The following is a 26,154-nucleotide window of genomic DNA, read 5'->3' as shown; positions in this document are numbered from 1 at the left end:
TTTGTATTTGATTTGTTGTACTACGTCAGTTGATCTTCGTTCTTTTTGTGTTCTCATTTTTTTATAAATTGGTGTTTCTACTACATCTTATTGTTAAACCTCGTCTTTAGACATACTTATTATTGTATACTTCTATTCGTCCGTCCTCCTTCAATACGCTGAACGGTAAAAATAACGTAAAATGTTTCGTTGAATTCGTATAAAATTCTTGTTTAAATGTTCGTCGTCAAACAGATGAAATTAAGCTCAGTTTCATTTTTGTTTTGAACACTTTTATTTTGCTCAGCTGCTTATTATGAATCGAAAGAGAAGTCAACACCGCCTACTATATGGAGACTTATGTACATAAAGTTAAAGCACTGAAAAAACTAAAGTTACTATATCATAAATGATTTACCGAAATTTCTATTTCACAAAGTTCAAAGCTTCTATGACACCAAGGATATGGGTCTTTTCTTGTACACAACTTGCCTTCTGATCTAGATGTTTCTATGTATTTTGGTTCTAAGGCTACTGTTAAGAGACAAAATATTCAAGTTTTATAGTTTGTTTGTTTGTTTGGTTATACTTATACATTTTGAAAAATAACACTTATCTTTTTATTCACAGTTTTTATTCAATAAATTTAACAACACAACAAAACAAATAATATTTTATCAAAGTGTCAAAGGCTCATAAAACATACGATTAAAACAAAACCACAGAAAGCAAGATAAAAATTTATTATATACTATTACACTTAAAATGTTATATTTAATGAATGCGTGTTTTCTCGTCTATAAAACATTTTATAAACACAACTGGTTAATTGGAATATAAATAATTGGAACCATTTCTATATTTGACATTAAAAGTTTGTTATCAATATCTAAAAGGTTAAAGTCTTTATTTAAGGCACAGGCATTGGTGAATAAATTTTCTCATAAATCTGACTAAAAATTACATTTAAACAAAAAATTGTTCTCATCTTCATTCTATTTTGCTACTTTAAATACATAAACGTTCATTCAGAGGTATGGGTAGTTTATTATAACTGCCAGTTTCAACTTTGAGTTGTAGTGAACAAAATCTGAACAATGACAAATGACAATGACGTTTATGATTTCTATTTTTTACAAATTTAACCTAGTTTTCCGTACAAAAGAGTAATTCAGGGAACCAAAATTCTAGCAAAACAATCAAAAGAATGTAATCCGAGGACAAAGACCAGACATGGAAAACAGAAATACACGACAAAGAACATGAAGTAACAAAAATCATACATACAAAGTAACAAAAGCAAATAAGCAACTTGGACTCCACTAAAAACTTGGAGCATGGACCAGGTGCACCGGTAGGGTAAGCATCCTCTGCTTTCTAGAAACACCCGCCGAGTATGTTTAAACAATCTATAAAACGTAAGTGTATTGCCATTCATAGATACATGTCATTCCGTACTTCATTGTACCATGACTCTCTTTCAGTAATACGAAGAGATTCTGATATCAATTGTTAACGTTAGCAACATCATGTACATCATTAATGTTCTTATATTTGCGACCTAGCTGTAAAACTCTATCATCCAATAACGATTTACGTCTAGTAGACCATGCACGTACTTAACATTTGGAACCTAGTATTTTATAATTTTCCAAACATTTACTTAAATTAAATCAGTAAATTAGTAGAAAAGTAATCAAGGGACCCAATATTCTAGTCGAAAACACAAATAATGTAGTCCAGGGACAAAGACCAGACATGGATTGATTGATTGATTTTTGGGGTTTAACTCCCGAGCAGCAGTATTTCAGCTATATCCAGGCGATGAACATGAAATGGATGATAAAATGAACATGAAATGACATGAAAATGGGATGGGACACAAGAATAATGGGGTCGAAAAATTTTGATTGCCACTGGAAATTGGGAGAGGTGGGTAAGGTCGGGCAATTTAGCCTCCTGTGGCGTAGGCGTATGGTTCCTACTCCGGGAGAATACCATAGAAAGGTTATTTAAAGTGCGAGGAACGTGGCATCTTTTCCAACACGTTGCACCACTATGGTTCGCGGTCAAGTTTTCCGTATTATGGCCTGACGGCTCCACCACCTGGGGCACACAACCCAGTTGCTCTCTGGGCAGAGCGCCCTAGCCCCCGGCCAGGGTTCTGAGCACTATTTAGTCGCCTGTTACGACAAGCTTAGCGCTGCTATGGGCCTATTCTTACTAGACAAGGAAAAGACATACACAACAAATAACATAAAATAACCAAAATAATACATACAAAGTAACGAAGGTAAATGAGCAACTCGGACTCTACTAAAAAATAGGTGCATAGATTAAATGCACCGGTAGAGTGTGCGTCCTCTGCTTTTCAAAAAGTACCCGCCGAGTTGCTCATATAAAAATGTCAAGTCCTGGATAGACAAAAAAAGGGAAAGGAAAACTTTGACACGTGAAACAAATCGGTTTTCATAGGGCAGATGGATACACCGTAACGATCCATGTGTTAAAAACCTTTGAGAAAACTTACAATACTAAGGTAATTATGAGTAATGATTGGTCAGAAGTAGGAATTCTATCTATCTCTTGAGAGGTTTAGTAATTAAACATATTTACTGAAATTTCATCAATTATATAATTGCTTTTATACATATTTACCGTAACATATATGCGATTCCCTTCCTTTTTAAGAAGCACCATATAATTTGCATTTTCAGTATTTATTTTAGCTGCGAATGTTGGATTATAGTAGCAGGAGTGACAAAATCGGAAGTTTCAAGCTACTACAAAAAAAAACGATTATAACTAATTATAATAGATAAATAAGCAATATCCACTTTTAAAAGGTAAAATTAAAATAAATACAAATAATAGCACATTCTTAAGATTTCTTTTCAAAATCAACATCTGAATAATACCACCTCGAAACAATCTGTCACCGATGTTCTACTCACAATTTACTGAATGATACACTTCCATCTGGCGAAGACTGGTCTCTGCAAGATAAAAAGACAAATGCTATAGACTAGATTGTTGAAAATATTAAAAAAGATAGCAGTCAGAAAAACCATAAGAAATGTATACTCTTGTCCAATTTTCACGGTTTCTCCTTTATTTCACTCGCAAATGTGATTAAAAGTTCCACGGGAGATATTCTTAAAGAAAGGTAAATATTTTGTACAGTATTTAAAGCTGCATTGGCTTTAAATTATCTCTAATAAATTGTATTTTTCTTGTACAATTTCATTTAATATCCACAAATAAAATGCATTAAATACATTAAATAGGTGTCTATATATTTATTGTTTTGCAAGACAAAAAATCGACCAAGATAAGTTCATATACATGTGACTTGTGGTGAACTTAATCTGCAAATGTGCTGTAAGGGCCGCTTCTTTAATAACAAATCTGATTGCAAAGCGAAATTGGTTTATTCAACGGCAAGGGAGACCGACGGACTCAAGCCGTAAAAGAAAAAAGTTTGTATATAACGCAAGGATCCTTTTGAAATTTACATTTTTGTATATGATTCGGCTCAAATATGGTCATTATTTATTTGAAGACTAATCAGGAAATAAATGAAATGAAATGAAATGAAATGAAAACAATACAGTAAAAATATAATTAACTTACCTAGCAGTCTTTATTTTAAGTATCTTCATTTTCACACATGTTATTGCAAAATATATATCTAATACTATTAACAGACAAAACTAAGAATAATTTTGTAATTTGCAGTAATCAATCAAAATCTACCTTTTCTAAAAGATGTTGTAAACTGTTTAGCCAGTCCTCAGAAGATGGAGAAATATTCATCCACTTGCCGTATGGTATTCGTATCATAGTTTTATAATCGCCAATAATTAAAAGAAATAGTCCGTGTATTTCTTTTCTTGTATTTTTTAATTCTGCAACGTCATAACAAAAATTAAAATTATGATAGTCCTTGTTATATGAGGAAACAAATATAGCCTTTCGGCAACGTGATAACGCTTGATCAAATTGCTCAAACAAGGGGTGTCCAATTGTAGACGTACAAACTTCTTCCTGCCACATTGAGCATTTGAGCCCGACAGAACATAAAACATCGAAAAGATTTAAAGCAAAGTCACGTCCGGAAAAGTCTTCTTTGTCATGATAAATGAAAATATCAAATATAAATTTGTCGTTCACGGCTCCATCGGTTTTACTGGATGAATCGAGAAATTTGATGAAGAATTGAATTGTCTCGCCTCGTCGAATTTCGTCTACATTTAGCGGTATGCCTGTATATCTGTCGTGTGTTCTTCTCTTCATATCAGCTAAAAAAGAATATTGATTCACTTTTTAAAAAAAAATAATAATCGCAAATTCTAAAGCTACACCTGAATGATTTCGGCAAAATAGAATTACTGACAAAACATTCAAAATTGCGATTAACACAGAACAGATATGGAATTAATTTAAAAAAATACAGAGCTTAGGAAATTATTTATTTACGCTCCGTTTTCGTCTCTTATCTTTAAAAGTCGCAAAAGGCCCTTAAATCGACAAAAAATCTTTTGAAGTATTGAAATTTACATTACAATTTCATTGTAATCCATGAACTCGTACAAAGTTATTGACCGGAAGTTATATACATTTTGTTTCGGTCCCTTTTTTAACCATCTTCATGTTTGATGTCTTAAACTCACAATTTATTGTAGTTCGTCCTTGTAAATTCATATCATTATCTACTAAGTAATATTCAAGCTATCGAACGACGACGACAATGATATCAAACTATTACATGTTCGCTGCTAAATGGAAATGTTATTGACAGTTCTTCCGATCAAAACATATCATATCAGACGAAAGTAGTCCCTAGTAACTGACGACTATAATTTAAATGACAACCCAATTTAAACCCTCATAAATCCTGATCCCGCTGATAATACAAATGTTTCTGTATTTTTTAACTTCGTAAAATAACGAATTAGCAATGATTTCATTATGTGTACCAATTAAAATAAATTACTGTATGACGTGCATGTATAGACATGTTGATCAAAAGTTATATAAATTAACAAAAAAACCAAATCAAAACAAAATGTTGTTGAAATATGCTATGGTATTTTACCTGATTCATTTTTTACTACTTCAATAATCGCCGAAATCAGCTTTTTCTCGGGCATTCTTATATCAAAACAGGTAGACCGTTTCATGTAATCTTGAATTTCACTCTCATCCACCTTCAGTATAACTGGTTCTGGACCTCCTTCTTTCATTAACATTTGGTAACATAATTCTATCTCAAAGGTACACCAATCGCTTTGAACAGTGTTTTTGGACCATATGAATAAGCTTATTAAACTATTTTTTAATGCAAAGTTGATATTATCTATCATTGTCTGTCCAACCACCAAATCCCTGTCTGCTACACAGCATTTTATTCCTTTTGTTTCAAGTAACCTCCAAACTTTTTTAAAATATTCAATATCTTTTGTTGAATACACTATGAAAACGTCGTACTCTTTTGGTTTATCTACCACTGTTTGAGAATACTTGTGGTAACTTTCGTCTGGATTTACTTTGTTAACTTGAGCTCCTTCATAATTCGGACTTTTCACTGCTGTGATTAAAACAATATGTTTTCATAGTTAACACAATTAAATCATAAAGGACAAGGTACAATAAGGGCCGTTTTTGGTCCCCTCTTCAAATAACTTCATATATTCCATATTAAAAGGCAAGGTATAGAAGCCCTCCAAAATGACAATGTTTTCTTGTTTATGAAAATCTTTGGTTGCCTAGCAACGGATTTTGATGTATACCATGGCACTTGGGGAACACCCTTCTTAATTTCATATTCTGGCCAATATCAATGGATTACGTCCTGCTATGAGAATATATGGCAACTACCTTAATGTGGAGTAATTAAGTGGATTTTGTAAACGACATTTAAAACAGAGAATCAACTTTTTTCCCCCGAAAAATTCATTTTCATGGCAACCAACTATCATTTCTTTCATGTTGCCTATATATATTTATTGCATGTTAAACAATGTATTTTTATTACATCAGTTTTATTAAAATAATATAAACTCCTATTTATATTGTAAAAACTATTCCTAGGAACAAGGTGTTCCATGGTTACCCAAAAGATTACATAGCAACCATTAATTATCATAGCAACAAACCATTATTGTGATATATTTTCGCATGTTCTAAAATGAATAAAGCTTTATGATGTATTATTATAAGATCACTATCTAAAGTTTTAATTCTATTATTTAAAACTAAACCAGGCAACATTGGTTTCCATGGTGACCAGAAAAAAATCTCCATAGCAACCATGAGTATATTTTGTCAATAATGGTTATATCTAATTATATGGTGACAACATTCTCTTTTATTGGGTAAGGTAATATCACATGGACTAAAAAACTGCAAATTCTTGAATATTGTTTTGTAGAGCTATCAGAGGCATACAATACATGTATTATATGCATCTTATAATATGTAGATTCCCGAAAAATGCATATGCTTCATTAAATGGCCAACTTCATTTTAAAAACTCATTGATCATGTTCATAATGACAAGTACCGGTCAATCACTTAAATGTATATGGTTCATAAAAATGTAAAAATTGACTCAATATTTATGGCTGTGTTATATATTGACGTTTGTAACTATGTATTTTGCTTATTTGAAAAAGGAGGTTATGGAGTAAATGTGCATGTGACAACAACTCACACGATACAGTGATACTCGAGAATCATACAACATATCAAGGAACGTCATATTTACATGTATTTGTTTAGCTTAGTTTATGTTTTGTTTATTAGCTTTTTTTGTTTTTGTTTTTGTTTTCGATTGATTTTGTGTTTATACATTACTATTTTTCGTTTCTTGCGATACTGACAGACATTACAAATCTCTTGTTGTAAAAAGAGTTATTAAATATGATTTGCTTCCGTGTTCTATTATTTTATGCTGAATGTTTTCAGCGTTTGATACAATCATGGAATGTCAGAAATTTACGATCATCAGCATAGAGTACTATTAAATGTAGGGGGAAATCCCATTACAAACAGACGGACAGACAATCTAATTAAAAACCAATGTCCAGCTCCCGGTTTCTGTTATGTCGCTCACACGCTGCGAGATCGGTTTTAATCAATTCCTCACAATATTTTTAAAGCATTGTAGTCTACATGTAGCAAAAGTGAACAACAGATACGGACCGATCGGGTGAAACCTATTATCCTCCAAAGGTTCGTTTGCGAGAATAAAGTGATTTGTTTAGAATATATCAAAGACCAAAGATAATCCAATATACGTCTTACTTTGTTTATCATTCCGAGTCTGAAAGTATTTTATTTTTTGACGGACGGGTGAACACCGCTATTTCTATGTCCCCACCGCAAATGGTTACAGCGGGGACGCAAAGAAAAGCAATTAACTTTATATAGGCAATAACTCCTCTAATCATACATGTACTTTAAAAAGTTAATTTAAATGTATTTCCCCTATATGTGTAAAGGGGCTTTAATGTAAAACTGGCATATGCATTCTTAATCAATATCACTGACATGTCATTCCTCGATTGGTCCATCACTCTCTGATTCTGACTCTGTTTCAAGCGGTGGCATATCTTTAGCATTGGTAATAGAGTCGGAGAAACGACAAGACGGAATTACCGTCCAATTCAAACGAAGTCGGCTTTTTACGTGGATGTAAAAAAAAGATGCGTGACTGCATTCACTTTGATTGTTTAACCCATTTTGCGCTTAGCAGAAAAAAAAGTCCAATTTTCACCGAGGATTTATTTCTAATATTCTGACTATATGATGTGTGATGTTGTACAAGGTGAACAAATGTTTGTTTATTTATTTAGGACACGATAACTCCAAGTGTTATCTCAAGATAATCATAAGACTACTAATGACATGTCGTATAATTAGGACCAAAATTAAGAGTGTCTTAAACTATGTCATGTTCAATAAATAGACTCGGGACTAAGATATACCATAAAACTATCCTAAGATATGTCTTAGTCAAATGCCACATTCATGGAACAGGTCTCACGACTCAAAAAGATTTTATTATCCATTATTATTATTATTATCAGCATGTAATAAATCAAATATGTAACGTACAGACGCTTAAAATATAAAATTTCCTGTTTAAGATAAACTATACTCTTATCAACTGCACTTTCTATTGCTTTCCCTGTTTATCAATCCACATATCCTTGTTTGTGGTACCGTGTAAGTAATTATAAGTTGTTTGCATGATTTCCTTCAGAACCATTTTTTTCTAATAGCTGGTTAATGAGATAAAGTTTTGAATCTTGTGAAAAAGATAACTACAGTTATTTCTACTTTCTCCATATCATCGAACATGCTACCTTCTCTTTCATCAATGTCTGAATTAAATCTAAAAATTGACACGTAGATTAGAAGAATTCCTGATAGATTCTGACAGTCACTAGCTTGAGAACACTGCTTTGACTGAATTACATACGGAAGGTGTATGCAATTCAGAAAAAAAAGTCGTAGCACCCGAATCCTGATTCTTACGACGGGAAAGAAGCATTGCTATGTTTGATCTTGATGTTTTGTTTTTTTTTTTCAATATATGACTTTCGTGTATGGCATGCAGTACCAACAAGAATCAATGCCTGCCGTACCTGCTTTGCCCCTGACTTTAAGACATTTGGACTGATTTTATGTTGTTGCAGATACCAATATGGTACAGAGTACCGATATTGACAATTTTAAACATCTTATACAGAAATTTTAGGCCTTTATGAAACTTAAAAGTGGTCACAATTATATATTTTGACAGAATGACATTTTTGAAGAATTTTGATTGAAATATATGTGTTTCAATTACCCACATTATAGTTATATTGAATAAATTAGCATTTCATTCATTAATTTTAGACCCTGGTGAAACTTAAAAGTATGCGCACTCATATATTTGCAGGAATATGACAATTTTAAAGAATTTTTACTGAAATATATGTCACAATCACTCACATAATAATTATATTGAAAAAAAAATAGCATTTTAGTAAACAATTTGAGACCCTCATGGAGATTATAAGTGTGCGCACTCATAAATTTTGCAAGAATATAACAATTTTATCGAATTTTGACTGAAATATATGTGTCATAGTCACCCACATGATATTTATATTGAAAAAAAAATAGCATTTTAGTCAATAATTTTGGATCCTCATTTAAATTAAAAGTGTGCTCACCCATATATTTGCAGGAATATGTCATTTTTGAAGAATTTTGACTGAAAATATGTCGCAGTCATCCTCATAATAATTATTGAAATATTATCATTTTAGTAAATAATTTTATACCCTAAAATTAAAAGTGTGCGCACTCATACATTTTGCAAGAATATGACATTTTTTAAAAGAGTAATCAAGGGAACCAAGGTTATAGCGGTAATCAAAAGAATGTAATCCAGGGACAAAGACCAGACATGGAAAACAAATGACAAATGACAATGACGTTTATGATTTCTATTTTTTACAAATTTAACCTAGTTTTCCGTACAAAAGAGTAATCTAGGGAACCAAAATTCTAGCAAAAAATCAAACGAATGTAATCCAGGGACAAAGACCAGACATGGAAAACAGAAATACACGACAAAGAATATAAAGTAACTAAAATCATACATACAAAGTATCAAAAGTAAATGAGCAACTTGGACTCCACTAAAAACTGGGAGCATGGACCAGGTGCACCGGTAGGGTAAGCGTCTTCTGCTTTTATAGAAACACCCGCCGAGTTGCTCATAAAAAGTCAAGTCCGGGGTAGACAAACGAGGGAAGGAAAACTATGGCCCGTTGAATAAATCAGTTTTCATGGTGCTGATGGATACACCATAACGATCCACGAGTTCATGATAACGACCATAAAACTTCTGTAGTGATGACTTCAATCTTGTAGCAACATAACCCCGTTCCAGAAGCCTATTTGTTAGAGTTCTAGCGGGATACAAAAAGTCTGCGTAGTTTCGGCAAGCTCTGGCATAACGTATTAGTTGTGACATGAACACTCCATACGTAGGAGCCGAAGGGATGTTGCCACAGATGAAAGGAAAGTTGACAATTCTGAATGAAAAGTCATCACGTTTGTCGTAAAGTTTGGTCAATAGTTTTCCTTTACTATCGATTTCTAAGTGTAAGTCAAGATATGAGGCTGACTTCACAGTGTCTGTAGTATCCTTTATCTCAAGTTCCTTTGGGTAGATGCGATGTATCAAATCCCCGAAATTAGGATTGTTTAAAGATAATACGTCATCTATATAGCGGAAACTGAGATTGAAGGATCTAGCCAAACGATATTCTTTCTTTCTGATCAGATCAGCTATAAAGTCAGCCTCATAGGAATGAAGGAATAGGTCAGCAAGTAAAGGAGCACAATTTGTTCCCATTGGAATGCCGACCGTTTGTTGAAAAACACGTCCACCACACTGGACAAATATGTTGTCAATTAAAAATTCCAGCATTTTTAAACATCTTCTTCTGTATATTTGGAAGATGATTTGGAATTATTTCTTACAAAGTATGAGGAATCTCTACCAAGAACTATATATTTGTATCTAGGTGAACATTCTTTTTTGGAAAAACAGCGATGTATAATGTTTTTAAGTCGGGATTTTAACTGGGCATGGGAAATAGAAGTATACAGTGTTGAAAAATCATAGGTTTTAATGCTATTATATTCAGATAATAAAGAATTTTGACTGAAATAAATGTGTCTCAGCCACCCATAATAGTTCTGATGAACAATGTGGCATTTTAGTCATTAAGAATATGATATTTTTGAAGAATTTTGACTGAATTATGTGTGTCGCAGTTACCCATATGATAATTATATTGAAATAACTAGCATTGTGGACAATAATTTTGGATTCTCATTAAAATTAGCAGTGTGCGCAGTAATATATTTGCAGGAATATATAATTTTTGAAGAATTTTGACTGAAATGTATGCGTTGCAGTCACTCACATGATAATTATATTGAAAAAATAGCATTTTAGTCAATAATTTAAGACCCTCGTGGACATTAAAAGTGTGTGCACTCATACATTTTGCAAGAATATCACATTTGTTAAAGAGTTTTTACTGAAATATATGTGTCGCAGCAACCCACATGATATCTATATAGAAACAATTAGCATTTTAGTAAATAATTTTATACCCTTATGAAAACTAAAAGTGTGCGCACTCATACATTTTGCAAGAATATGACATCTTAAAAGAATTTTGACTGAAATAAATGTGTCTCAGCCACCCATAATAGTTCTTATGAACAATGTGGCATTTTAGTCATTAATTTTAGACCCTCATGGAAATTAAAAGTGCACACTCATATATTTTGCAAGAACATGACATTTTTGAAGAAATTTGACTGAAATATATGTGTCGCAACCACCCATATGATAACTATATTGAAACAATTAGCATTTTAGTAAATAATTTTATACCCTAATGAAAACTAAAAGTGTGCGCACTCATACATTTTGCAAGAATATGACATCTTTAAAGAATTTTGACTGAAATAAATGTATCTCAGCCACCCATAATAGTTCTTATGAACAATGTGGCATTTTAGTCATTAATTTTAGACCCTCATGGAAATTAAAAGTGCACACTCATATATTTTGCAAGAATATGATATTTTTCAAGAATTTTGTCTGAAACGTGTGTCGCAGTCACCAATATGATAATTATATTGAAACAATTAGCATTGTAGTCAATAATTTTGGATTCTCATTAAAATTAGCAGTGTGCGCAGTAATATATTTGCAGGAATATGTTATTTTTGAAGAATTTTGACTGAAATATATGTGTCGCAGCCACTCACATGATAATTATATTGAAAAATTAGCATTTTTCAGTCAATAAATTAAGACACTCATGGACACTAAAAGTGTGCGCACTCATACATGTTACTAGAATATGACATTTTTTGAAGATTTTTGTCTGAAATATATGTGTCGCACCCACCAACATGATAATTATATTGAAAAAAATTTTAGTCAACAGTTTTAGACCATTATTAAAAAATAAAACTACTGACACTCATACAATTTGCAGAATTTTTAGAATTTTTACTTAACTACAGGTACCACAGTCAATAATATGAAACTAATATTTATAATTTTTACATATTCTTCATATAAGACCATAAAGGTAAATTGGAAGGGCTCGCTTTGATATTCGTTGCTAATAATGGCATTCTTCAGAGTTTTGACCGAAATATTTAGGTATCAGTCACTCATTTAATGTTAAATTGTCAATTTTAACATTTTATAGAATGATTTGTGACCCTTATGTTTATTAAAAGTAGTTTTCACTGAAAGAATACTTTGTCAATCTTGAACTCTGTGACAATTACCAAACATATGAAAGTTATCTGTTACCATTTTTAGTCTTAGAACAGAAACATAGACCTTTAATTTGATAATAGACTACAGGTTTATCACAGAATGTAAAACATATACATGTAAACAATGATATTTTTTTTAATGGTGACTGACTGGGCCGCGATGGACGAAAATCGGAACGTGAACAATGATCGAGTAATGTGGGATGGTCACGACGAGTTCTATATAATTGGAAATACAATGAAAATTTTGAAATCAAGATTTTTTTCCTAGTCGGATTTGCTTATTTACATTAGTCGCACAGTTTCCATTATTAATCGCGGACTTCCTGTTCTGAATTACGTCACACATAGTCCGAATTTCCTCTGACCCTGTAACCCTATTTTTTTTAATTTGGATATTGATATGTCGGGTTGGGGTCAGAACGATGTGCCATACAAAAAGTTGGAGATTCAGCGGTACCGCGGAGTATCGCCCTTCTTACGACTTTCATATTAAAATCGTGTAGGTGATGCATACCTAGTTTGATTCCGGATTCATTTTTCTTTATGCTGATGTAAGTTTTATCGGATATTTGTCATCAAATCTCCCTAAAAAAGAAGTTTGAAAGCCTTAACCCAGGGTCAGCAGCCATTTACTTTTGATTTCCAACTTTGAGTGGCGCAAGCGAGATCTGGTCGTATGCAAATGAGATTCCGTCATGCACAGATGATCACGTTACATCAACAAACAACGCCTTCTTTGTGTGTCTAAACAAGCGCGTGTAACAACATGGAGTCGATAAGTCTGAAGTGGGACACTGGTAGATTTGGAATCGAGATGGTAAATGAAACAGGTCGTCCTATATTTGATGGACGCAAATTTCAATGTGACTTTTAACAGTAGTTTTAGTAAGTTTCACTTAATTTTTCATTATATTTATCCCTTGTCCCCTGCACTTTGTAATTCAGTTCCCGCAATTTTATTCCCAAAAATTGAACCAAATCATGCCACATGCATTTTTTTTAAAAAAGCAACTCCATCAAAATGGTGGCTGATGTCTTTATATTTTTCATTCATTAGCGCACCACACCAGCCTATTTATACCCCACTGGACATATATATCTTATCAAGGAACAGGTGCAGAAACTAAGAGCCATAAAATGTATTCATATGAAATTTATGAAGGCATAACACAAAATGGATGGTGTATGTGTTTGTCATTGAGTTAAAAATAATCTTGATTTTTTGTTCAGTGTAACTATGAACAAATGAATTAGGAATGGGAAAAAAGGTGAGGGGGTGTCTTGTCAAAAATGCAATATATTCATGTATTGGAAATGTTATGTGAAATCAATGAATGATTCAAGTCCATAAACAGTTGGAAAACTGACAACTGTTCAATTAACTGATTTTTGCTGCAGGTATCAAAGAAGTTTGTGCTACCATTCTCCTGGCATCACCAGAATATGTACAACGTGTAACATTACTAGCAAATTTGTATATATTTTAATAAAAGCAAACCCACAATGTACTGGTAGCTGCCTCCCATTTGTAATGTTAAAAAGGGCATTTTTTGTAAAGGGTTACTGTTTGAGTTGGCACACATTGTATATTTATTTTTTTACAATACACAATAAAAACCATATTTAATTTTATAGGTGATTAGATTTTAAAGAGGACCATAGGAAAGTTTGAATTATTGAAAGTAAAATAGATTCCACAATTCTCAATCTAACTGCAACTTCAACCAAAGAAATAAGGACATATCTGCTGTATTGGAGCTAAGTGAGGCATCTGATGTGTCAGTTTTAACGAACAATTAAAAATTATATATTCATGTACATGTACATTTGTATATCTGCAAATTGAAACAACTAATATTTGTGTTGACTCTCAAATCCTAAAATCACAATGTTTTTTGTACAGAATGATGTTTTTGGCATTGATGCACATAAATGATTTGTAATATGGACCATGTCTTATGTTTTATTATTCTGTCTTTATTACTCTGAAGCATCGACCATTTTATTAGCAAGGGGCTAGTGATCTTTTAAAAATGTTCCAAATTCCTGAAAGGAATATTTTACTTCTCCATTGAAAAGTAGAATAATAATGATTCTATGTTTCCCCAATTACTAAACAAAGCATTTTTTTTTTCAGAATGAAATATTGATTTCAGTTGTTTCTGAATTAAATGTTTGTGCTTGTGCAACATAAATTTCTCACCTGACATCAAATCCCTGCTCCCTAAATCCTACAAGAATATTATCACTGGAAGATGTAACTAAGTTTACTAGTGTATAAACCTGTTTTATTTATGATGCATGCACATAGTAATAGAGACAAGTGCAACATTTTGTTTAAACATGTAGGTACTCAAGTAAATTCCAAATAAACTTTTAATTAACTAATGTGAATGTTATAACTTTCACCATAACATACATAGGTGAAAAAAACTCCTCAGCAATTAAACAAATTGAAAGCAAATGCGAAACCCTACAATACAAGAATGTGTCCAACATAAAATAAAAAGCTTTGTCAAATGCAGCATGATACAACCACAGTCAATTAAACTCTGCAAGTGTGGACACAATATTAGTTATTGACACACTTAACATAGAGTCTTACAGTTCATTATGGACACAACAAATCATTTGGACACAATATTGCACATTTTGAAATTCAATACAAGTGAAAAGGTCTGCTTTAGAGTGCATTCATGGATCACTTTGTACTTCATTATCTCAAAAAATATGATTTGTTAGGGCATGGCTTCCTTTATAATTTGAAAACTGTAAAAGATATTTGAAATCAAACTGAAAAACGCAGGCAAGGATTTTGATGTGACATCTACAAAATTTTTTCAAACCAAACCAGAAATAAACAAGTATTTTCCCTTTATTTTTTGAATCAAGTGGAAAATACTTGTTTAGGGCCCCTTATTCTTACTTGGCTTAAGTCACAAACAATCAATCCAAGTTTGTTTATTGTGGTATAGAATATTGTGAAGCAATATCATAGGCATTGCTATACTTTTATTAGAGTTGTATTGTTAATTCAATGAATTTCTTGTTTTAGGACCCATTTATGCCCCTAATTCAAACCCCCAAAATCTATACCAACCTTTCTGTTGTAGTTTAAAACCTTGTTTTAAAATTTATAAAGATCAACAAACTAAAACTCAAATTTTCACAAAAACCAAGTGTCTCCAGATGACCACAACAAATCCAAACCAAAATGCAAGTGAACAATTTTTGGGGTCGTATAAATATTTGAGATAATTTGGACTCAGACCTGTAGATATCTTTTATTGTGACCAAAGAGTATAATAATTGGGTTCCCTAAGCTCTCTCTTCCCCATAGAATCTAAACAAAAAACAAAAAACAGGTATACAAACAACCAGTTCATCACAAGTTACATTGTACACTGCCAGTTAAAATCTCACATTAATAACATTATGTTAAACTTCAATATATTAAGAATCTAAGCGATTGAAGATTAAAAATAAGTGCAAAACATATTTATAAACTGCTATTTAAAAATATGAAGCAATTCAAAATCCAGTAGAAAATGTATATGATTGCCTTCTGTCCCCCCTCCCCTCCACACACACACACACACACACACACACACACACACACACCCCGATGCATTTCCAATATTTTAATAACCTGCTCGAAAATTGAGTTTAAACAGTTGAATTAGGGTATTCTAAGGATGGGGTGCTACATGTAATATTTTACACATCTAAAAAATTCACAGTTCAACCAAAAGTAATGCAGCCAAATGTAAATTGGATCCAACCACGTGTTTTCATATGTTGTTCCAGTACATGCGCTTGTTTAGACACACAAAGAAGACGGTATTTGTTGATCTCACGTGACCACCTGTGCATGGCCGAATCTCATTTGCATACGACCAAATTTCGCTTGCGTCACTCAAAGTTGGAAATCGAAAGTAAATGGCTGCTGACCCTGGTTTAAGGCTTTCAAACTTCTTTTTACCGAGAATGATGACAAATAGCCAATAAAACTTACATCAGCATAAAGAAAAATGAATTCCGAATCGAACTAGGTATGCATCACCTACACGATATTAACATGAAAGTCGTAAGAAGCGCGTGAAACTTTTTTATGGCACATCGTTCTGATCCCAACCCGACATATCAATATCCAAATAAAAAAGAGGAGGGTTGCAGGGTCAGAGGAAATTCGGACTACGTCACACAGAATAGGAAAAATATTGTCGGGAACTGTCCAGGGGTATGACAGTTTAGAACAGGTTTTCGTATTTTCTTTGTCACGACCCAGGACAGTTTCTATCAGGGATTTTCTGTTCTAAATACTGCATGTCGTAGAACAGTTTTCCTGTGTTATTCTGACAGAATTTAAGAGAGGTTAGAAGTGATCGCATTCGAATCTCTCACATAAATATTAGTCAGTTTTGCTTGTATTTCCTTTTAGAATTTCTCTGCACCTTTTCATTTACAAGAAAACTTGCATAAAGTACAACCCCGATGCACTGTTAAGCGAGAAAAATGAAAGTTAAAAGATTGATTACTGTTAAGTCAAGTACTACAGCTTGATATTGAATAAAGAGAATTGAGGATCGTGAGCCACTAGTTAGGAGCTTTTCAGTATATTTTTGATACTTGTTTTTTAACAATTTCTACAAAACTGTAGCTTGTACAAGCAAAGAAAAGTTGTTGTTGTTGTTTATTGCCGTTTCGGCGACCAAGGCCATATCACGGAAAGAACATTTAATGCAAGGAAAATATTAAAATTAAGATCAAAGTCTCTTCATAAAATAATGAAATTAAAACAAGCAGCTATTTACATATAAAAAGGTATATAAAAGGTGAACCTAAGACATAAAACACATACAGAAACATAAATTCGATAAAACATTTAAAATATTGAAAAACTAAGGAAGGTATCCAATTTAGATTTTATTAAATAAACCGATGTCCCGCAAGAAATCGATGATGTTTTCAGATGAAACGGTCTTGAACAAATCAAAAATATTGGCGCAGTCAAAATAATTTTGCCTGGTGTTGGCAAAATCCACACAATCTAGAAGAACATGTTTGATAGAGAAAGGGCAATCACATGGGATACACTCAGGTGGAGGATCACCAACAAGCAAATGGCCATGTGTAAATCTAGAATGTCCAATGCGGCATCTAGTCATGACCACTTGCTCTTTGCGATTGCCCGACCCGGATTGATGAACGCCTAGATCGGGTTTTATGGAATTGAGTTTGTTGTGTTCAAGACCGTCCTTTCAACCCCATATCAAATATATCTTTTAAAATACCATATTTCCACGTCGTGTCATAGGCTTTTTCTAAATCGAAAAAGACCGACACAACATGTTCATTTTTAGCAAATGCATTTCTGATGAGCGTTTCAAACCGGACTAAATGGTCAAGAGTACTTCTGCCTTGCCTAAAACCACACTGAATATTAGTGAGTAAGTTGTGCTTCTCAAGGAACCACACAAGGCGATCATTGACCATTCGTTCCATTGTCTTGCAGACGCAGCTTGTCAATGCGATCGGGCGATAATTTGAAGGATCCGTATGATCCTTTCCTGGTTTTGGAATAGGGACAACTGAAGCCGTTTTCCAGATGGACGGAACGTTACCAGAAGTCCATATCTCGTTCATTAACGCAAGAAGTGTATGTAGAGATGGATCAGGAAGATGTTTCAAAAGTTGATAGTGAATATTATCTAGCCCACTAGCTGTATCGTGGGCTTTAGCCAGTGACGATTTTAGTTCCTCTATAGAAAATTGAGAGTTGTAGGATTCAGCATTATTTAATTTTGTCTTTTCTGCAGATGATTTAATTTTTTGAAAATCCGGTTTGTAGTTAGTTGAGGATGAATGTTTAGCGAATGTTTCAGCTAGCTTATTGGCGATATCTTTTTCGGTGGTTAGAGTGGTATTACCAACTTTAAGGTGTTTCACTAAAGAATTCGAATTTTTTCCTTTTACTTTTCTAATAAAATTCCATACTTTATTGAGGGGAGTGTGAGATTTAATACTAGAAACAAAATTTTTCCAAGAGGTTCGTCTGGCTTGTTTACATGTACGTCGAGCTTTTGCTCGAAATATTCGGAAGTTTGACAGATTTGCTGGTGTAGGATTTTTGTCAAACCGGCGATGGGCCTTGTTGCGTTCTTCGATCGCTTTGTCGCACTCATCAGTAAACCATGGTTTACTAGGCCTTTTTGGATTTGTCGAGGTTTTAGGTATTGTTTTATTAGCAATTGATGCCAGTCTTTCATTAAATAATAAAATGGGATCTTCAACATCCTTCATCGTTTCTAATCGTAATTCTTCAAGACAGACTTAACGCCTTGTGATTTCAGTTCCTCACAGATCTCTTCATCAGTCAAGGCGTCGAGGTCTCGACCTCGGTATTTAAGGACACCCTGTGACTGATTTAGTGACTTGTGTGCAGATGAAACCACATCAAGGCCACCAATCCTGGTTAATTTTAACAAATTTGATGATTGGCCAGGTCTGAGGCATTCAATTAAAATTCCGGATCTTATTTTCCTTGTATCTTTAACATCACTAGCTACACCCTTGATTGTTTTCTGTATTAAAAAAGGAGAAAGGTCATTAACATTTTTGTCTTTATCTTTTGCAGAAATTACAATAAATCTTGGCCAGTTTTTATCACTTTCGTCAGAAGAATTGCAGACATCACTTTTTCGTTTTTTTGAATAAGAAACATTGGACTCCCCGTTGTTTTTTGTCGCCATGTTAAGTTTTTATAAGTTTTATCGTCTCTGTTCCCCACCCGCCACCGAGTGCCAACACGGGCGATGCTAGGACTCTACGGATTTCCAGCAGATAGCATCAGGGATTCCAGAGACGACATACTCGAACAGAGCGTATCTATCAATGGCGCATAGACAGCGTACTATTCGATTTACCCATGAGCCACCGCCCTCTTCATTTGCCATTTGTAAGCTTTTGAAAATCTTAGAAACATTGGATTTAACAAAATGCCATCAGTAAAGCAGGTGGACAAATGAAGGGCATGGCGTGACCAGCCGATTGATCGAATCGGGTCCATCCGATCTCCCGTTTAGATGACCTAAGAGCCGAGTGGCATATACAGCCGTATCCTCGATCATCCAGCCATCGATGACACGGGGGTTACGTCACGACTGGAGTCTAGATACGACCTTCATCCACTAGGACCTCCTCGCCCACCAATAACTCACGGGTTGCAACTCACGGCAAACAAGTAGGTGAACCCACTTTTTATTTTAAACACCGGGCCCACGGTCGATGTAAAGAAAAGATTTTTGTCAAAATGATGCTGTATACAAAATATATGAAGTAATGTTTCATAAATTTTGAAAAAAAAATAGATTATGTTTTTGCTTTTTTTTACAGAAAATGCAAAGGGCAACAATTCGTCATATGCAATTTAAGAATAAAAGTATATTTCATATTCAGAAATAACATTTAAATGTAATGTCATTTTTTGTTTTTATATTGATACACTCCGTATTGTACCTACAATGAGCGTATAGGAGGCAGTTAAGAATTTTATTTTTAACCGTGAACCATTTATTTGATTTATTGTCCCACTACAAAAGACAAATCGGCTTTTGTTTAATTTAATTTAAACTCTAAAAAAGAATCGTGCCCCGTGCGGGTCCGGGTGTCAAAAGAACTGGCCCGCAGCAGCACTAAGCTTGTCGTAAAAGGCGACTAAATAGTTTTCAAAACACTCGCCATCTAGGGCGCTCTGACCACAGAGCAACTGGGTTGTGTGCCCCATGTGGTGGAATGGGGTAACCCTGGTATGTTCCATGCTGGGGTCGTCAGGCCATAATACGGAACACCTGACCGCAAACCATAATGGTGCACCGTGTGGGGAAAATGACGTTTCTCGCAAGTTAGAGAACTCTTCTCCCTGAGTAGGAGCCACTGAAAGCTAAATTGCCCGACCCTACCCAACTCTCCCTATTTCCAGTGGCAATCAAAATTTGTCGATCGCATTATCCTTGCGTCCCATCCCATTTTTCATTTCATCATCACTTTCATATTCATCGCCTGAATATAGCTGAAATATTGCTGTTCAGGCGTTAAACCCGTACAATCAATCAATCAATCAATCAAAATGAATCGCATTTTTTCCTTACAAATAACAATCATATTTGTTTGTTTGTTGGGGTTTAACGTCCGAGCAGCAATATTTCAGCTATATTCCGACGATGAACATGAAATTGATGATAAAATGAACATGAAATGATGAGTGGAAAAAGGGGTGGGACACAAGGACAATGGGGTCGACAAATTATGATTGCCACTGGAAATAGGGAGAGGTGGGTAGGGTCGGGCAATTTTGCCTCCTGTGGCGGAGACCTATGGTTCCTACTCCGGGAGAATACCACAGTAGGGTTTTTTAACGTGCGAGGAACGTGGCATCTTTCCCAACACGATGCACCACTATGGTTTGCAGTCAGGTTTTCCGTATTATAGCTTGACAACCCCAGCATGTAACACGCCAGGGGTACCCCATTCCACCACCTGGGGCACACATCACAGTTGCTCTGTGGGCAGAGCGCCCTAGCGCTGCTGCAGGCCTATTCTTTTAACACCCGGATCTGCACGGGGCAATAACAATCATCATTTATCACAGAAAGAAGGTACATTGAAATCTGGAAATTGGCATAATTATTATCAAAGTGTCACTGTCACTTAAAATCTAACAATTGTTCACTTCAATGTCAATTAACAGAGCTTAATTGTTGATATTTGTTATGTCCGTTATTTGCCTGCAATACAGTTGACACTCGTCTTGGCATAAACTCAGCCGGATGCTGTATTCGAGCCTGCAGTATTCTTTGCCACCGCTGCTGTATTGCCTGCTCACGTTGCCGAAGATTTTGCGGTGGTATCAGGCATTGACGTACGCGCCTGTCCAAAACGTCAATAGTAAGACGTGCTGCTTGTGGATTGGCATTATCATGCTAGAATACCTCTCCGTTGACGTCGACCCCTTGCAAAATGTGCGATTGTAGAATTTCGTCGCGATACCGGACAACATTCAAGTTGCCAGGAATGTGTGTGTACCAACTGTGTTCGTCTGGCGTATGAGATGCATGCCCACATCACGACACTGCCTCCCCCAAAATTGTCAACTTCTACGACTCAATACTGGGCAAAGCGTTCATAACGGCACTTGTAGACACGTATTCTGCCGTCTCTTCTTTCAAGTTGAAAAACGAGATTCGTCACTAAACCAGACGCGTCTCTAGTTCTTAAGGTTACAGACACGAACTGTATGACTCCATTGAACCCTCGCCCGGTGGTGTTGGCGTCTCATAGTGGGTCCAAAGTACGGTCGTTTGGCACGCAACCCGTGTTACGTAGACGATGTCATATGTTCTGTGCAGAGAATCTGCGTAAACCAGGAATGTTATTGACTGTTGTTGCAGCGACAGTTGTATTCGTCAGGTGGAGCAACCGGATATAGCGATCCTGGGCTACAGTTTTGACACATTGTGTAGTACCCTGCTGCTGATATCGTTCCAATAGACGAGATTTCGTACTGCGGTGAACGTTGCAACGGCATTCTTGGATTCCTCGGAATGAAGCCGTCCAATTGCGATATTACGGGTAGCAGCGTCTAACTTCGGCATAGCGTCACCTCATCAATATTCAATTAACGGCTGCATTCAGTGTGCAGTATACAGTTACATTAAAGCGCACTGTTTCGCACACCAAATTACCCCGGTCAAATTTTGTAAAACTTAAAATTAAAAGTTGAAATTTGGTAGATATATTGTTTAAATGTAGTAAAACAAAGACAGAGTAATATATGTAATGGTAAAAAGGTGTAATTTAAGTGAAGAAAGGTATACGGAACGTTTCAGTCTCCTACCGTATTACTTCTCTCCTCAGCATCAGATGGCTGATTTTCAAAATACCTTATTTCGCACGAACGTTTGGACCTAAAATTGTGAGAGAATGAATCGAAAAGGGTCTTATTATTTTTACCCTTTTCCCACCTACTCCATGCATGTTTTCATCCTGTGGTAGTGTCTAAGTGACTGATATTTTATAAAACATAGTAATTGGCTGTTAGTTTTGGAAATGCACCCCTGAGTTGTACTTAAACTCAGTAATATTTTTTTTCAGTATGTTACCATGGCTACTGAATTTTATAACAATAATCACTAAATTACTTATAAATGGCTTGAACCTCCACACACCAAGGATTTCACAAAAATGCACTTTTTTATGACAAAACACTAGAAATTTCTGTGCAGACTGCCTCAAAACAGCTTTATTTCAACAAAATGAGACCAAATTTCAGAAATGACCTAACTGTATTGTACTACCTCAGGAAAATACAAACCGAGTTCTTATACCGAAATTCCGTTCTACTAAATAACGCATGATTCGTTCGTCTAGGTCGAGCATTTTTTAAATACTCTATCTGTGACACGTTACACATTTTGGCCTAAAGAGCCCTGGGTTGATTGAATTTAAATGATTTCTATTGAACAACTTTAAATGGATTTTAAATTGATAGATTCAATTTGATTTAAACAAATAACCCCATTAAAACACAGAAAAACAACAATTTTACAAAAAAATTTCTATGTTGCATGTCATTTTATAGTATGAGAGTATATTTTATTGTAAATTCGACAGCGGCAATTTGATGAAGCACAAGTAATCAGAGCTATAATGTATAATAAACATAAAAACTTTTAACTATTGGTTCACGATTCTTAACGGCCTCAATCCACGATCAAGCTGTAGTATAGATCTGTCACGTTCATTCCTCTCGCTTGATAGTACTAGTGTCACGGTGATGAAAAAGCAAAAAAGCATGCAATTTTGCTGGATGAATATTTGCGTATCGTGACGAAATTAAAAAAGATGCTTCAAAAATATGAAACAAAAATAATTTAATTTGTCTTAAATTTTGCATATGCTTGTCCGATAGGTTTCCTTAAATATTCCTTATCATCTGTTATTCACCCTGTAATATTGTTAAAGGGTCACAAAACTATAAAACACAGTGATATGCATAATAAAGAGCTGCACCATGAGCGCTGCACCATGAGCGCTTGTTTCAACAGTCGGCAGATATACCAAACATTCCGCATTTCTTAGTTTCTTTCCTATTTCATATACCCTGGACTTGAGCCACTCGGCGGGTGTTTCTAGAAAAGCAGAGAATGCTTACCCTACCGGTGCACCTCGTCAATGCTCACAGTTTGTAGTGGAGTCCGAGTTGCTCATTTACTTTTGATATTTTGTATGTATCATTTAGTTATTTTATTTTTTTGTTGTGTTTGTCTGTTTTCCATGTTTGGTCTTCGTCCCTGGATTACAATCTTTTGATTTTCGCTACAGTTTTTGGTTCCCTTGATTACTCCTATTCCTTATATAATAGTTTATTTTGGAACGCGATATTTGCCAGACCAACAAAGCCATTATTACTTGGAGCTTCAAAACCTTTTCAAAACTTTTATAATTTATTGATTGCAAATATTTCACACTGTCCAATTTTTTGTGTTTTTAATGCATAACCTGTATACGTATCAAAATGGAAAAAACCGACAGCTTTTATGAAAAAAGTGGCAAAAAAACTTGAAATAATGCCAAAAACGTGACATGATTTTTTTTTTAAACAAAGGGGAGCCTATGACCATGAATACAAAAAATATAATAAGTGGTGTGCTTTTGCAGAAAGAGCTGGAAAACGGAAAAAAACTTTTTTATAAAAAGGCTAGAAATCAAATCCTTGAAATCTGATTTTTTTTTGTAAAATACAAGGGAGCATGTGACCATAGATGCAAAGAATATCTCATGGCAGTTTCATGCCATTTGCTGAAGGTGTTCAGTTGAAGCGCGATAACCAAAACATCACCGCATTTTTTGTGAAAAAGTGCAAAAATTCGAAAACTCGGAAATCTATAGAAAATAAAAGGAAGCCTATGACCACAAAAACAAAGAATATCATATAGTTTTATTGCATTTCTTGAAGGTGTTAGTTAGAAAATTGAAAACCACCCACCCTTTTTTTAATACAAAAAGTCATATAATTCGAAACAAAATGATAAAAACTAACAAACAATTAAATGGAGCTTTCTTGTATCAATATGAACAATTGACAAAAGTTTTATATATATGACTTAAAGCGTTTTAAAGTTATTGTGCGTAGTAATAACGACGGACGGACAGCGGTATTCCTTAATAAGTCCCGTCAAAATTGACGGGCGTATAAAAATGTTATGTAATTTATCCCCTATAAAACAGATCTCAGTTTCAGCCTTTTAAGATGTTCTCTTCTTTCCATAATATTTCTTACACATTTAAAAGTAGAAAAGTATGTGCAATTTATGATACCTTCATTCCAAGGTAAATCACCAAATACTGCGATCACAGGAGACGGAAGGGAATGGTTTACATCTACTTTTGATACAACTTGACCAAAGAAATTGTCCATAGTTTGTCTGATTGCCTCGTCTGACAATAAAATGTCACGCTTGAACTGGAGGTCAAGTTGTAATCCTCTGGTATCACCTTCATATTTAGTAACGGATCGTTTTTCAGATAATTCATCAATAGGTAAATATCCTATATGTGAAAAAGAAAGATAAACCAGAATATCTAAGATTGAAAAATTGTCAGCGTCTGTACGAATCAGGCAGTTGAGAAAACATGATTAGACTATGAATTTTGCTCGTTTGCACAATCACAATCAATGACCACAATTTCAACTTCACTTTGGTATTGTAATATATAATTTCATTCAAATGCACTGCAAATGCAATTACAAATATTTGCGAAGATCAAACAGGGGTCATTGATGACAGAAGAGAATGGAAGTACATTGTATCAGATTGGTGGAATTTTTTACATGCAGATTTTTTGCATTATGTTTGGTTTATACGAGGACTTTTATAACTTTAACCTCAAACTATTATGATTTAAATCACGTTAGAAATTTCATAACAATTTTTATTTAGTAACATACCGTCACAAAAAGATACAGTTAGTACATTTGTTGTAGGAAACACACTGTGGATCTTGTCCGATCCCAAATAATTTTCCAGGACAACTTGAATCATGCATCTGTAAAATACCTCATAATCACCATTGACTGCTAAGATGCTGATTTGAATGATTAGGCTTCCATCCTTAACCTTCTCGACTTTGACATTCACCAACCCTTTATTGATATCATCTCTTAGATCTTCCATTGCCCTAACTAATTCTGAGTTTTTTAGTTCAGGAAAAGTTAACGTAACCGGTCCAGGTACGGCAGCTTTATTAAAAAAAAACAATTTAATTTTAAGATTTATCATTTTACGATTTTTCACTTACAGAAAACATCCAGCACGATAAAAAAAAATCTACTGCATTGAGTACAAATCTTTATACATTTTGATTACTCACTGCCTGTAGTAGAGGTAGTTCATGGTATAGAAAAATCACCTGAAACAAAAGGTATAATTTCGGTCTACATATTCTACATTCCCGCCTAACCATATTCTTTTCTATATTCAGATCTGTATTTTTGATAAAACCGTACATTTATGTCCCACTAAATTTATCCACATCATACCAAATCATGAACAAAAACTCTTGCAATACCAATTTCAAACAAGATCGATAGGATTTCAAACTCAAAGGAGCAAAAAAAACAAATGAAAATCTATGAGTGGTTATGTGATCAGTAATCGTTTTTGAACAAGAAACTAGTGGCTCCGAAAAGCCTTAATCGCTAACCTGGCTAGATGCCTGCAAAAGTTC

General features: G+C 34.3%; 1 protein-coding gene across 1 annotated transcript in view; it reads right to left on the bottom strand.

Moving 5' to 3' along the window:
• Positions 1–1,626: 1,626 nt before the first annotated feature.
• LOC148621126 (uncharacterized) overlaps positions 1,627–26,154 on the bottom strand; it is a 31,246-nt gene continuing 6,718 nt past the window's right edge. Inside the window, exons 4-8 of the mRNA XM_088575179.1 lie at positions 25,376–25,666; positions 24,745–24,975; positions 5,078–5,569; positions 3,736–4,280; positions 1,627–2,975 (exon numbers count right to left, since the gene is read on the bottom strand). Coding sequence (XP_088431305.1) covers positions 2,937–2,975; positions 3,736–4,280; positions 5,078–5,569; positions 24,745–24,975; positions 25,376–25,666 — 1,598 coding nt within the window. The 3' untranslated portion in view covers positions 1,627–2,936. The remainder of the gene's footprint in view (positions 2,976–3,735; positions 4,281–5,077; positions 5,570–24,744; positions 24,976–25,375; positions 25,667–26,154) is intronic.

Source organism: Perna viridis, chromosome 3 (genome assembly GCF_037379345.1).
Source record: "Perna viridis isolate PV_CMFRI_1.1 ecotype Kerala chromosome 3, ASM3737934v1, whole genome shotgun sequence".
Taxonomy (NCBI): Eukaryota; Metazoa; Mollusca; class Bivalvia; order Mytilida; family Mytilidae; genus Perna; species Perna viridis.
Note: the sequence above shows the minus strand (reverse complement) of the source record. Positions and strands in the feature narration are given on the sequence as shown.